This window comes from Gopherus flavomarginatus, chromosome 4 (genome assembly GCF_025201925.1).
Source record: "Gopherus flavomarginatus isolate rGopFla2 chromosome 4, rGopFla2.mat.asm, whole genome shotgun sequence".
Classification (NCBI taxonomy): domain Eukaryota; kingdom Metazoa; phylum Chordata; order Testudines; family Testudinidae; genus Gopherus; species Gopherus flavomarginatus.
Window position 1 is genome coordinate 206749403 of NC_066620.1, and position 15475 is coordinate 206764877.

At 50.8% G+C, this 15475-nt stretch overlaps 1 protein-coding gene across 1 annotated transcript in view; it reads left to right on the forward strand.

Annotated features, from left to right (window-relative positions):
- Positions 1 to 15475, forward strand: part of EFHC1 (EF-hand domain containing 1) — a 26107-nt gene continuing 10632 nt past the window's right edge. The window contains exons 1-9 of the mRNA XM_050948821.1: positions 1 to 93; positions 3946 to 4167; positions 5577 to 5864; positions 7047 to 7196; positions 8275 to 8467; positions 8858 to 9078; positions 10990 to 11130; positions 12366 to 12579; positions 14333 to 14480. Coding sequence (XP_050804778.1) covers positions 31 to 93; positions 3946 to 4167; positions 5577 to 5864; positions 7047 to 7196; positions 8275 to 8467; positions 8858 to 9078; positions 10990 to 11130; positions 12366 to 12579; positions 14333 to 14480 — 1640 coding nt within the window. The 5' untranslated portion in view covers positions 1 to 30. The remainder of the gene's footprint in view (positions 94 to 3945; positions 4168 to 5576; positions 5865 to 7046; positions 7197 to 8274; positions 8468 to 8857; positions 9079 to 10989; positions 11131 to 12365; positions 12580 to 14332; positions 14481 to 15475) is intronic.

Genomic DNA, 15475 nt, shown 5'->3' on the forward strand with positions numbered 1-15475 from the left:
CAGAGCCGCCGCGCCAGGCACCCGCTGGCCATGAGCGCCCATCCCGTGCAGGGGCTGCCCCTGCTGCCGGGCAGCGCCTTCAGCGACCCCACGGTGAGGCGAGCGCGGGCCCGCGCCCCCGGCAGTGTCCCCCGGGACCCGATTCCCACCCCCCCGGGACCCAATCGCCCTCCCAGCACCACTGGATCGAACCCCCCCGGGACTCGGTCTCTCTCCCCCTCGGACCGAGCCTCCTCCCCCCCGGGACCCGATCTCCCTCCCACCATCACCGGATCGAACACCCCCCGGGACCCGATCTCCCTCCCACCACCACCGGACCGAACCCCCCCGGGACCCGGTCTCCCTCACCCCCCCCCCCGAAACGAGCCCCCCCCAGGAACCAGTCTCCTTCTCCCCCCATTGGACGGACACCCCCCCCCCCCGGGACCCGATCTCCCTCCCAACCCCTCGGACCGAGCCACCCCTAGGACCTGGCTCCCCCCCCCCCAAGGGACCGAGACCCCCCGGGACCCGATTCCCCCCCCGGGACCCAATCTCCCTCCCCCCACCACTGGACCAAGCTCCTCTCCCCAGGACCCAAGCTCCCTCCCACCACCAGCGGACTGAACCCCCCAGGACCCAGTCTCCCTCCCCCGCATCGGACGGACACTCCCCCTGGGACCCGATTCCTCTCCTCCCAGACCGAGGCCCCCGGTACCTGGTCCCCACCCCCCAGACCATTCCCCTGGTACCCCATACTCTCCGCCCCCAGCCGATTCCCTGGAACACCCCCCATCCCACCAGGATCCAATCCCTCCCTGCAACCGGATACCCCTTGGGACCCAATCCCTCTGCTAGTTCCCTCCCCCTCCTGAGCCTGGGACTGGATCCTTTCCCAAACCAATACCCCCGGGACCCGATACCTCCAACTCAAGACATGGTACCCCCAGCTGATACCCCCAATCCCATGACCCAATTCCACCCCCAGCCCCCTGGGACAGAAACTCTCCCAGGACCGGATGCCTCCCCTCAACTCCCAGCCCTTGTACCCAGTCCCTCCTGATACCTGATACCAGTGGACTGATACCCCTGACCCTGAGACCCAATCGCCTCCCCCAGATCTGATATCCATGGACCGACATGCCTGACCCTGGAACTCAGTCCTCCCTTCCCCCCCTACCCTGTACCCCTCATCTCAAGAAGGGGGACCAGATGTCCCAATTTTATAAGGACAGTCCTGATTTGGGGATCTTTTTCTTATATAGGCTCCTATTGCCCCCCACCCAATTTTTCACATTTGCTGTCTGGTCACCCTGATCTCAAGATACTGCCAGATGGATATCCCGGGACCTGATCCCCATGTCTTCCCACTATCCCTCCCTGGACCCAATCCCCTGATCCCAGGACCAGATCTACCCCCTTCCCCCCATGGGACCCAATATCCCCAGACTGATACCCCTGGCATGTCTAATGTTTCCTGGCGCCTGGAATCTCCAGCCCTCCAAGATGACACACTCCCCTGTACAGGATACCCCCTTCCCCTGGACCCAGTCCCCAGGACCTGATTCCCTCAACTCTAGGAACCCGATACCCACAAAACTGACCCAAGTTCCCCTGAAAACCACTCTCCCACTTCCTGGGACAGGATCCCTTCCTGAACCAAATAACCTGAGAACAGGGAACCTTGTGCCCTCCCATGGGAATCAGTACCCAATGACAACTAATATCCCATGACAGGGATCCCTGTGCCTTCCCAATACTCTTGGAACCAATAGTACCATGTGCTCCTCAGACCCCCATGGGTCCTCACACCCTCCTTGATAGGGATGGGACCCCCCATGAGAAGCTGATATCCCAGGATAGGTACCTCTGTTCCCCATAGGGCCTGATAGCTCTGTACCCTCCTGATAGCCCCATGGGACCTGATACACCATGATGGTGACCCTATGCATTCTGGTACCTCCATGGGAACCCAATGCCCCCCAATGGGCTGTAGTGTTCCCCAGATACCCTTCCAACTGCACTCTAACACAGTGGTTGAATATCTGCCCCCCCCCCCCCCAGGCCCCTGATAGAGCCTGCTATCCCTGAAGGGATCTGATTTTCCCCTGGGCAAAGACCCCATGCTCTCTTGATACCCCAGTGGTACCTATGATAACCCCATTACTGCTGATTGGATACCCCCATCTTCCTTTTGAAACTCAATGTCCTACAATGGGACCTAATTTCCCCAATTGTCCTTGATGGGATCCGAGGACCCATTAACCACTCCTCTGCTTTTTTCACATTTGCATGGATTATGATTTTCATGGAACATGGGGCTCAGCTCATCATGCAGTTGTTGGCCAGTTGCATTCTGAAACAAACAATCAATCAGCCTGACAAGCCACTGAGAGGTCAGCTGTTCAGGGAAGAGCTGTCCCTCCTTGCCCCCACACCGATCAGACACAGTTAAAAGGGCTTTGTCCCAGCTCTTCACCCTTTAAATATTTTTTTTCTCACCATTATTTATAGCCCCTTGAAAGTTTGAACTTCAAATCTAGTTCCTTGTCCAAATGTTTCTTTCCTCTGGCCTGTAGAAATCCTGCTTGCCATACACATGTGAGTAGTTTCATTGACATCAGCAGGACAACTGGTGTAACTCACAGGAACTTCTAGATTTGAAGGCCAGAAGGGCCCACTCTGGCCATCTAGCCTCCCCTCCTCAATAGGACATGCCAGAGAACTTTGCTGAATTAATTTCTGTTTGAACTGGAGCGTGTCTTCTAGCAAAAACATCCACTGCAAGCAGGAATTGGCTAGTCAGCTTATTATTAAAGAGTTGCTCAGAAGCGCTGACCTGGTGGCAGCAATTTGCACTAGGAAGACAAAAAATGGTTGAGGGGGAGAATGGGCTTCAAACCAGCAAACAGAGGAACTGCACTGAAGTCAATGGTGTTCCTTCAGATACATGGCTGGTGTAGCTGAGACCAGAAGCAGAAGCTTACATTTAGGGCTGTCTCTTTACATTCACATCAGTCATTTGCTAGGAGAGTCCTGATCTGGAAGCCAGACTCATTTGATTGGTCCTGTTAACATCACTGGGAGTCCTTATGAGCCTGATCTGTAAAGGCAGTTAGGGGGCTAAAGACACAGATAAGCACTTTTAAAAATTCCATTAGGTGCCTAGGTGACTGCCTAAGTGCCTTTAAGGGCTGCAGGATTGGGCTCAAATGTACTGTTCCCCACTTTTATAGATAAGTGTCCTGGTTTTGTCTCACCTGTCTTTCCCACAAACACCTCCACTTCTCCCTGGCATTTAATTACCACCAAGAAATGGTTATTCTGCAGCAAGTATAATATTTATGCAACTTTCCATTAACTTCCCTTAAATAAACTCTCTTACTTCACTGCTGCTCTGTCCTGAGCAGCGCCGGCAGAGGCCACTGTATTTGAGTTTAAAACAAAATGGACAAGTACTTGGAATGCCATTGGTGCTTTGGGATTAGAAACAGGATTAGAGGCTTAACCATTGGGTGGTTTGTTCACATGCTCAAGACTGAACTGAGTGCAAATTTGGGGCTCGGAAGGAGTTTTCTTTCCATGTGTGCTGGTTCCCACCTTCTTATATGGCACTGAACGAGAACGGCTCAACAGTGTGGCAGAGGTTCTATCCTGCTAAAAACAAATTGGGATTCTCCTAGATCGGCATGAGGTTTTGGAGCAGGAGGATCTATCGACACTGATCTCCTGATTTCCAAACCAGTGCCTGCTCCCCAAAACACCAGTCCTCTCTGCAACCTCCTTTGGCTGAGTGGGACTAGGAAAGGTTAAAGTAATCATTGTTGCAAGAGATTACAGTAAAATGCGCTGCTGTTTTTCAGGATATTTGACACCTTGAGCTGTTTTTTGATGAAAGAATTTGCTTTGTGTATCAAGATCTAGCTGGTGCCAGATTGCATTTAATGGTTGAATTGCTTTCCTTAGAAATCGGCTTTCCATCGCTCCCAGACACTGGGCTATAGGAATGGCTTTGCCTATTCACGGCTACCAACGGTGGGGATAGGCAGGGAGCGACTCTATGTGAACCAGCTCTCCCAGGCTGAATTAGATGAACTGTCCAACAAGAGACCCACGCTGACCTACGGGCAAGCCAAGCAGGCCCCACCTTCTGACTTCATTCCAGCACACGTGGCTTTTGACAAAAAGGTACGAGAGCCTTAGTTCAGGAGCATTGCTAGCCAAACCCAGGGCGGTGAGCCATGAATGGCAAGGTCTGGGGAACAGACTGTATAGAATATATTTTCTAGATATCGTAGTCCTTAGTCATAGACAACTGACATCTGGGTTGAAAGAGGCTTTCTTTGCGTGCGAAAAGGATTACAGTAAGTAAACATTAGAAAGCTTTTCCCATGAGCTATGCAAGGACATTTCCAGTAGTTTAAAGAGAACTCGGATGAACTCTAGACACTACACTTTATAACCATCTCCCTGTAAGTCCCATCCTCTCATGTTCTCCTTGCAAAATTATGCTGGAGCTGCAACAGAGCCAAGCTCCTGAAGGGCCCATGCAAAGGGGGCATCTCCTGTTTGTTGAGCTGTCATCTGGGAGTTTATACCGTGCTCATCACCACAGCGTCTGTGTGCCTGTACTGCCCCATATAGACTTCCTGCATTAATCGTCGTCAGCGTATCTGCTTTGGGCCAGATTTTGTCCTTAAGGAACTTGGTGCACCACCCCTTGCAGAGGCTGGGAGGGATCATGCCCCACAAGTTGCAATCCCGCTATGAGAGCGCAAGGGGGAATGCGTAGGCTGTGCCAGCTTTTAGGGTGGCACCGTCTGCTCCCCACAGCATGCCTGGCCAGCTCTGTGGGCTGGTATGGAGAAGCAGGCAGGTCCATGGCCCTAGCTACTCCACACCCCTTGCAGCCTGGGGTCTTATGGAGGAAACATTCCTTGTGCTTCGCCCAAGTACAGGAACTGTGATTGTGGCTGTGCTTGGGTGACCAAGACAGGGCAGTCGCCTTATGCCCTGACCCTCCCTTGCCACCACCTCCCCACGTACAGTCTGGCTCTTGGTGTCAGCCTGCAGGGTAAATGCAACTGCAGGAGCACGAGGCAGTCTCAAATCCAGTAGAGCACAGGAATCCTCGTCAGTAGTGGAGCCAGAGAATGTGAGAATGGCTTCCCCTGTTGGGAGCTTGGCAGCCAATTGCCTCTGAGGGGCTGAGCATATTAGAGAAGCTCATGTATATTAGTAAGCTCCACCAATGGGAACTGGAGAGCAACATGCTAGACAGGACCCCTGGCTGTAAAGGGCTTGGAGATCTTTTAGGGGGGCAGGTGCTATGTTTATTCAAGCCACTTACACTTGGTTCCTACGTGCCTTGGACAAGGGAAAATTTACAAAATATTGGGCTTTAGAAAAACCACCAGCAATGAAAGCTCTTGCAGTCAGTCCGTGGTCAGACTCCGGGGCCCTCGATGGCATGATAAGTACTAATGCCAGTGACCCATGTTGTCAAAGCAGAGGGCAAACGTTAACAAGATCTTTGATTAATGCTGTCACTCATGTCAGTTCCTTCTCTCTTTCTGGGGTCCTTCCCCACATTGCAGGTGTTGAAGTTTGATGCCTATTTCCAGGAAGATGTTCCTATATCCACAGAAGAGCATTTCCGGATCCGCCAAGTGGGTATTTATTACTACTTGGAGGATGACAGCATGTCTGTCATGGAGCCCATCGTGGAGAACTCGGGTATTCCTCAGGGCAAGCTCATCAAACGCCAGCAGATTCCCAAGAATGACCGCGGGGACCATTACCACTGGAAAGACCTGAATCGGGGCATGAACATCACCATCTATGGAAAGACTTTCCGCATAGTCGACTGTGACCCGTTCACACAGGTGCATCAGTGATGCAGGAAACTAGCCGAATAAGAGACTCCTAGGAGTTAGCAATGGGCAAAGCTCACTAGAATCCCTGCTCTGTTCCCAGCACACACATGAGTAAGATCAGGGATTCTCCGCCTCTTCCATACTGGGGCCCCACCCCACATAAGACCATGGGACAGGTCTGGTGGTCACTCATGACCCCCGACGCCCATTTCTGACACTCCAACCCTGCAGGGTTGTGACAACACATTGAGAACCTCTGATGTAGACTGATCTCTTTTATAGAGCTGGTGCAAGCTGGAAGTGAATGACCATTGAAGTCAGTGGAGTTATGCCTTTTTACACCAGCTGTAGATCCAGTCCCTGATATTATTCTAGGGTCATTCAGTGGCTTATGTATAATGAGTTGATGATGCCATCCAGTTCCCATTTCAAAGCATCTGCATCTCAAACCTGCCACTACATTTAGCATAACTTGGCATCCTGAAGGCCAGAACTGCTCAGTCATGCAGCCCGACCCTTCCTTCTAAGCCTTAGTGGTGATCTCTCCAACTCAGGGGTCAGTTCCCTGGTGGGGAAGCTTGTGCTGCTGCTTCCCAAGCTGCATGTGTTCTGGGCCAAATCTTGGTGAGGTAGGCAGGCGAGCAGGCCCACTGGCTTCAGTGGCTCTCTCGGGTCTGTGCCGTGAGTATAACAATAGGGCTCTGCTTTCCAGAGCTGGCGCCTTCCAGGGAATCGCAAATTAAACCAAAAAAGAGAGAGTTGCCCTCTCAATTTGTAATAGAAACATAAAAAGGGACAAGATCTAAAGTCCTTCAGTCTTTACTCTGGCAAATCTCCCAGGAGTGAAGTCAATGGGAGATTTGCCAGAGTCCTACCTGAGGCAGGACTTCAAGATCTGGCTTGCGGTGAGGTCTGCAAGGTCCATGGAAACAAAGAGGCAACTGGCAGTTAAAAACATTTATTAGTTATGAATGATGATATGATCACAATGATCCCTTCTGACCTTAAAGTCGAGGAGTCTATGATTATTGTACAGCACCTAGCATATTGGGATTGGGGCCTCTAGGTGCAACTGCAAGCAGTGAGCTTACAGGCCCCTGCTGATACCCTCCCAAACCCAGCCCAGAACTTTCCTTGCCTCCTGACCCTAAGAGCCCATCGCAGCATTAATGGCCCAGACACTTTCCCTAGGTATTTCTGGAGAGCCAAGGAATTGAACTGAACCCTCCTGAGAAAATGATTTTCGATCCATACACGGAGCTCCGAAAGATGCCCATGCGCATGTACGTCACACCGTCAAGCTTCGACCAGCTCAAACAGTTTCTGACCTTTGACAGGCAGGTGAGTGGGGTGCAGGTGCCTTTTCTTGGGCTGGGTCGTTCCCTGTGTATGTCTGTGATTCAGAGTGGTACTTATATGTGACTCTTGTGGGTGTCCGTGAGGAGGTGCCTCCCCCAGGCAGCTCTGCAAATGCAGTCCATACATTGTGCAGAGGCCAAACACATCCTACTTCTCTGGGGATCTGTCTTTGTCAATAAAGAAATCAATAAAAAGAGAATTTGAAGTTCAGCTCTTACCTTCTCCCCAGGCTTGGCTGCTTCTAGAGCTCCTTCTTCAGAACAGCTCAGCCCACACTGTAGATTCTCCTCTTTCTTTCTTGCTCCAGAAAGCCTTATGTCCAGGTACGGTAACCAGCCACTTGCCTGAGTGCATCAGGGCCAGTGATTGTTTGGCATCTAAAGACTCCTGATTTCACATCTGCCGTCATGAAAGGCACATTATAACCCAGCTCTGCAGCTAGCTGCTACCTCACTGGGTAATGATGTTGCACTGCAAACATCCATTGCTGTGTGATTATTTTGACCTCTGAGGCAAAAAAACCACAGCCCCACCCAAGAGTAGCTATGGTGTTTAGGCAGCCTGATGGTTGAGAGCAAGATGCCTGCCACCCATTGGATCAGCTAGTGCATCTCATGGGGCCAGTGCTAGGGCATTTTCCCCCAATATTTCCTTTGATCACTTTCTTCCTCCTCCTGTCCCCTGAACTACCCTGAATAATTCTTGTCCCTCGGTGGTGTTTCAGATATTTGTAGATGGGTCTTCTCTCCCCTCAGCTGCTGCCTAGCCCAGCTAGTTTTGTTTGGTTCTCTTAGTCAAAACCCTTCTGCGGCTGAATCATTTCTGCCTCTTTTCTCTGAACTGCCTCCCTCAATGACTTGCTGACCAGAGCCCAGAAACGAGTGCAGGATTTCAAGGCCATTCTCACCAGTGCTTAACATAGGCAGACAGGTACCTCTGTGCTCAGGGCACGATCCTTCTGCATAAACAGCCCCCAGATTGCATCAGCCTAATCCAGACAGGGCATGTTTTAGTTTCATATTGGGTTCATGGCCCTTGCTTGGCTCTCCAACACCTGCAGGTCCTTCGCTTCTATGCCATGTGGGATGACACCGAGAACATGTTTGGCGAGAACCGGCCTTTCCTCATCCATTATTACCTGGCTGACGACACGGTGGAGGTTCGAGAACTCCACGAACGCAACGATGGCAGGGACCCTTTCCCGGTGCTGATCAGACGCCAGCGCTTGCCCAAAAGCTTTGTGGACAAGATGAGTAAGAGTCTGTTCCTGGGGGTTTTACCTGTTTTCTGTTAGCAGGAAGAGAGAGAGAGAGAGTGTTTACATGAGCGTAGATGGGTGGACATGTGCAGGGCCTGCGTATCTCATATTATAAATATAGTGTCTATGTAATTAATCCGAGGAACCTTTCTTGAGTTTACAGTTTCTTTCCAACAGAAACAATCAATTGGTTTTAAAACATTTAACCTTTTGCTGCCGATTTGCCAAAGCATGTGCGACGTCTCCAGCTTTCCGCCACTGGTTCATTGAAGCTGTTTATACATGTCATGTTCAGACAGGCTTTTCTCATCTCTTGCTTTATATGCAGTAATAAAGACTACGTCTAGCTCACTGAGCTGCCTTTTCTACCCCTGATCTTCCCCAGAAACCTTCCCCCGCTGCGTGCTGGAGATCTCCAATCAGGAGGTGCTGGAGTGGTACACGGTCAAAGATTTTGCAGTTGGCAAGCCCATCACCCTCCTGGGTCGCAGCTTCTTCATCTATGATTGTGATGAGTTCACAAGACAGTTCTATCACGAGAAGTTTGGCATCACTGACTTCCAGCCGGTGGATGTAAAGAAGAAGGCACCAGAGGAAGTGCCACAGGTACTGGGAGAAAATTCACGGGGGGTGGGGAAGAAACCCATCAGCCCATACAGGGCAAAGACCCTTAGGACTCCTAAATGCTGTTATCATAAGCCTTTTAGAATTACTTTCTCCTAATGTTGTGTTGCTCAAGAGGTCAGATTAAGGGGAAGCCAGAGGGAAAGACTAGTGTGTGTCAGCCAGGGCAGTAGGGCTGTGAGTCTTAACCTATATAGCAGTGAAGTACTGGTTAGCTATCTTGTTCTAAGGTTAATTCCACTGCTGAATGACACAGCAGCTGGAAGGCAAAACACATCTACTAGTGCTCTGGAACGCACCTTGTGCCTTTTCCACAGTGTTGAGTGGACTTGTGGAATTTGCTTTGAGTACTGAGATTTGAAAACCAATAAACCTCATTAGACGTTGATATGAATAAGTCGCCACAGGTCCTTACTCAGAGCCAAATTCTGCAGCCCTGACTCACAGAGCAGCAATTATTCACGTGTGCCCATTGCTGGAGGTTTCTCAGAACAGGTTGGATAAATGCTTGTCAGGGATGGTCTGTTTCCTTGGTCCTGCCTCGGTGCTGGGGTTTGGACTTGAGGTCCCCTTCAGCCCTACATTTCTATGGGAGTGGAGTCCTACGAACTTCTTGACTAAAGACTCTATGAAAACTGACCAAACAGCTCAGGCTTTTTGCCAAGGAGAATACATACGGTTAAAAAGTACAGGGGCTATTATCCCTCATGCTTCAGGGGGTTGGGTGAGCAGCTGGGCTAAGGAGACATTTGCAGCTCCTGTAAAGTGTAGACTTGCACACAAGTAGGCACATTATTGCAGAAGGGGCCCATGTCTTTCACTGGAATGTCTGGTACTGGCCCCGTCATGGGGAGAGGATACGGGAGTAGATGGACATTGATCTGTTCCCTTATGGCAATTCCAGAGCTGCTAGTACTTTCATTGGGATGCCATTCCAGCAGCGGGGAAAGGCTTAATGTCACAGCTCATGTAGGAAACATCTGTGTAGTTTGGTTACCTCCAAATTGCAGGGTGATCAGGTTGAGTTGGTGAGTCAGTTAGTTTGGCCATGTTCTCAGCTCTCAGGTCGGCTGCCATATTACAGAGCCATTGTGCTCTGAAATGGGATTATAGGTAACATTTGCCAGAATGCCTAATGCCCAGATCCTCAAAGATAGTTAGTCTCCTAACTCTCATTGGGCCTAAGTGATTTAGGAGCTTAAGTCACAGAATCTGTATTGTCAACAGAATGGGTTAGTTGGCTTCAATCAGTTACAGCTGTGCAACCCCCTTAAAGATTATAGGGTTGCTTGGAAAGGAAAGAACCCAGCGTGAGCCTCGAGCTTCAGGCTGAATTTGCAGGGTTTGGAACTAGGAAAACAAACATCTTTTGGCTGCAGCACATTTGATCTGGAGTCAGAGACAATAAACCTGAAACCGTGCAATGCCTTCATCTCCCTGCCATTGCAGGGGCTTTTGGGGATTGGTGCACCTCCCTTGCAGGCCGGTATACTTTGATCTAAGGCTGGTTGTTGGCTTGGGGAAGGGGTGGCTGGGGGGGTCGAGTGGTGATAGGAGGTCAGACTGGATGACCTGCTGGTCCCTCTGGCCTTAAAACTCGGACTTGTTCTTCCAGAGCCTCTTTTCAGAGTATGTAAAACATAGGGCCAAGCTGCTGTACCTGAAGTCGTGGAAGGCCAGCTGATTTACAGCAGCTGAGGTCCTGGCCCATGCTGCCTGGCTGTACTGTCCAGGGTATCATGGCACAGCTTTGGGGAAAACAGCACTGCCCGTGGGGAAGGTATTCAGTGCTGGCGCAATTCTCGCTGCAGAGAACAGCTGCCCGGAGCTGCTTCCTGACCAGTGTCTTTTTGTTAGTTGTAACCACGTGTCTCCCGTCTCTTCTGTGTGCAGATCATTCCTCCCTACAATGGTTATGGCTTCCTGGAAGACTCCCTGCAGAACTGCTTCTCTCTACTGCCGCAGCCCCCCAGGAAAAACTTTATTAAGATGCTAGAGAACGACCACAAGGTGCTGCGCTATCAGGTTGCACTGGTGAGAGCTTGGTCCATGAGTAAGCGCTACCTGGTTACACTCTCCAAATCAGAAGGGTTGGGGGAAGTGGTGTGTTCTTGGTTAGCTGCCTCCAAGTGCTATCCTGTGTTAATGCTACAAGAAAGAGCTCCAGCAGCCACCAGAGAACAGCCCTCTGCTTGAGGATGGGCACGTGTTCCAGCATGGCCTTTAGGACAAGCGGTAATACAGTAAGGCATAATAAAAGCGGGGCCAGACAGTACTAAATGGGCCTCCACCACTCCCCCATTGAAGTCAATGAAAAGACTCCCCATGACTTCAGTAGGTGTTGGATCAATGCTCCGATGAGCAGTATTGCCACTTGAACCTGACTTTCATGCATCCTCGCCCCTCACCTCCATGCCACGTTACATCATCTTCCAGTAACACCTGCCAGCACCTGTGCACACTGCCCCCTCCTCCCCGGGGCTAATCCCAGCTTCAGATGCCAGCTGTGGTTCGTTACATCAGGACTGTCCAGCGGTTTGCAGGCTTGGAAGCTGTCGAAGGAGCCCAGCTGAGAGCTGTGCTCTTCACACAGAAGCAGCTTTTGGGTCACCATGTGCATGGCCTCTGTGCTGTAGCAGTAGTTCCTATGCTACCCGTGGGTCAGCTGATGTCTGCCTTTCCCAGCGTCTAAGGGGGATGCCATGGCTGTTCTCTCTCATTGGTTGTATTTGTTCCTGAAGGCCATAGTTTAGTGCTCAGATCAAAGCTAATTTTAATCTAAGCACATAAATCCAGTGGCGTGCTCAGAGTGTTTCGTCTTGTGGTTAGGAGCTAGGATCTGTCCAGACCTCACGGAGGTACAGACTTTAATTCTACAGCTAATCCTTCTTTGTGAGATGAATCACTTCATACAGGATACGCCTTGCTCCTGGAGTGCTGAGCATGTGGACATAATGAGTGGACCAGATTCTGTCACAGTTAGGCATGCGGAGCGGTACCTTGAGCTGGGAGTAGTCCAACAAGCCTCTGATATCCCAGCATTGAATGTAGTCTATGGTTTTATTACAGTGCAGCAGGCTGGTTACTCCTCTTGCCTTCTTTAGGCAAGGGCTCGAACCAAGTGCTGCAGTGTAAAAATGAAAGCTCCAGGTTCGGTCCTTGGCTGCTTGGCGGTGTATAGGAGTAATCTGTGAGTATGCAGCTAGCCTTGAATGTCCAAATACATGTTTCCTGACCACGCAACCCACTCTGGTCCTTCCCTTCTCTAGGAATCGCCAAACCCTGAGGAGAGAAAGCGCCGGTTCATCCTCTCCTATTTCCTCTCCACTGACATGATCAGCATCTATGAGCCACCTGTCCGCAATTCAGGCATCATTGGAGGCAAATACTTAGGAAAGACCAAAGTCCCCAAGCCAGGCTCCACTACAGATAACCCCGTTTACTACGAGCCAGCAGACCTCACCATCGGTGCCACGGTTGAAGGTAGATCTGGAACTGGCTTGATGGAGCCATTAGAGCATCTATTCTTTAGAGCAGGCTCATTGTTTTAAATGAGTTTTCTGATGCACTGCAGGGGGAGATCAATCTAAGTTATTCGACTTCAGCTATGTGAATAACGTAGCTGATGTCAACATACTTAGATCGACTTACCGCGGGGTCCACACTACGCGATGTTGATGGGAGACACTCTCCCGTCGACTTCCCTTGTGCTTCTCGTTCAGGAGGAGTACAGAAGTCGATGGGAGAGTGATCAGTGGTCGATTTAGCGCAGGGGTAGGCAACCTATGGCACATGTGCCAAAGGCAGCACTCAAGCTGATTTTCAGTGGCACTCACACTGCCCGGGTCCTGGCCACTGGTCTGGGGGGCTCTGCATTTTAATTTAATTTTAAATTAAGCTTCATGAACATTTAAAAAACCTAGTTTACTTTACATACAACAATAGTTTAGTTATATATTATAGACTTAAAGAAAGCAGGGCTGGCTCCAGGCAGCAGGCCAGCAAGCAGCTGCTTGGGGCAGCCAATGGTGAGGGGGAACATGTCCGGGTCTTCGGTGGCGGGTCCCTCACTCCCTCTCGGAGCAAAGGACCCGCCGCCGAAGGCTCTAGCGGTGGTGGTAGAGCTGCAGATCGCGGTTTTTTGTTTTTTGGGTTTTTTTTGCTGCTTGGGGTGGCAAAAACGCTGGAGCTGGCCCTGATAGAAAGAGACCTTCTAAAAATGTATCACTGGCTTGCAAAACCTTAAATTAGAGTGAATAAATGAAGACTCGGCACACCACTTCTGAAAGGTTGCCGACCCCTGATTTAGCGGGTCTTCACTAGACCTGCTAAATCAACTGCTGATGCATTGATCGCCACCTTTCGATCCCCTGGTAAGTGTAGACAAGCCCTTCCTTTTTGCACAGATATTGCACGCAACGTCCTCTGCCTACAAACTGTTAGTTCTGGATCAAGTGTAAAAGGCAGCAGCTTGTGGGAAAATGGTGTAATTCCGTTCATTTAGCTGGTTATCTCATATAATATATAGAGAGAACACTATATTTTCCTTAGCATGTGTGTAGCTGGTGTTCTGCGGTATGCCAGCATTCTAAGTGTTAACACTGGAGCACTGGGCTAGATGAAATCCAGTAGCCTGGGTCATCAGTTCATCCATGGAGGAAAATAACCCTGATCCTGAAGCCAGGAGGGGCACCAGGGTTTTTGGCACCCTAGGCGAGGGTCCTTCTGTGCTCCCGGTCGGCGGCAATTCTGCGGAGGGGCGGTGGGGTCCTTCCGTGCTCCCAGTCTTCGGGGCACTTCAGCGGCGGGTCCTGGAGCGAGTGAAGGACCCGCCTCAGAATTGCTGCCGAAGATTCGGAGCGCGGCAGGACCCCCCGCTGCTGAATTGCTGCCGAGGGTGGCAAAATGCCGCCCCCCCAAATCCTGGCGCCCTAGGCGATTGCCTAGGTCGCCTAAATGGAAGTGCTGGCCCTGCCTGAAGCACGTTAGAAAATAGTGTTAAATGTATAATTCCTCTGGGCCCAATCCTGAGGGCTTTACTCAGTGGCTCCTGACATAGGCCATGGAATTCATGGAGATCTTTTCCTACACCAAGACAACAAAAAACTGCATGAACTGCTCTGATTTGGCTCTGACATTGCAAGTTCCTCAGGGCAGGGACCTTGTCTTCTCCTGTGTCAGTAACATGACTCTCCCACACACGGGAGTAACACTTGGTTTGCTGTCGCTTGCCCAGTGTTTGGCCACAGGTTTATCATCAGCGATGCTGACGAGTACGTCTTGAATTACATGGAAAGCAATGCCGAGAGTTTCCCTGCAAGAACGCTGCAGTCTCTGCGAGATCACTTTGCCTCTCGCCGAACGGCAGTGCAGGCAGCTGAGAGGTAGGTTTCAATGGCAAGCACCCAAGAGGCAGGGAGAGCTGGGGTTAATAAGTCATTCAGCTTTTAGCTGGTCAAATGGCTATTATTTATTTGCAGTAGCTCTCCTAGTGCTGTGCATTCTAGTGCAACATTGCGTAGAGCGTCATTAACCAATGGTACCACACTCTAGCCTGTTACTCTGGGCATTGCTGGCTAATGACTGATCAGCTGATTGTTCCACTCTGAGAACCCCTCCTTGGACACTGGGAGAAGGAATTCAGAGTATGCAAGGTACCACTAAGGCTGCTTATATAAGAACTGCTGAGCTGGGGCTGCCACAGCCCAGGAGCCTGAAATCTCCCTTAGGGAGCATTGGCTCTGACTTGAGGCCTGTAGCAAAGATTTCTCTTCAGCACTGCATAGGAGCAGTTAAATAGTCCTCCGTCTGTGGAGGATGGCGGCGCTCGGTAATGGTGGCTGCTCACAGTACCAGTCTGTTGTTGCACTCTGGCTAAGAGAAGCCTAATTGAGAATTCTCTTACCATTGCTATTAGGTCATTTGGGCCATTCCCTGGCCTGTGAAGGATGGGACCCTACCCTATTGCCCAGGGTCCAGACTTATTTTATATGACCTCCCTTCTCCTCTCCCTGGGGCTAGGGCTTCCATCCCATCCCTTAGGAGACCACGCCACAACGCCAAGCTGTTGTGGGCTCCAGCCACTGATTTTTATGGCAGTGCATAGAGGCTCCAGCTGAGAATGGGGCCACTTGGCACTGTATGAACACACAAAAGGAGACAGTCCCTGCTCCACGGAGCTTACACTCTAACTAGACAAGACAGACAAAAGGAGAGAAGAGAAACAGAGGCACAGGGGGAAGGGGCAGAGCTGGGCAGAGGCCTCTAGGCCCCTGCCTTCCAGCCCAATGTCCTGTGCACCAAGCAGGTGACCTTGTTATTCAAAGGAGCGTGTCTTTGGAAGCCTAATACAGGCAGTCCTCAACTTTATGACATTGCA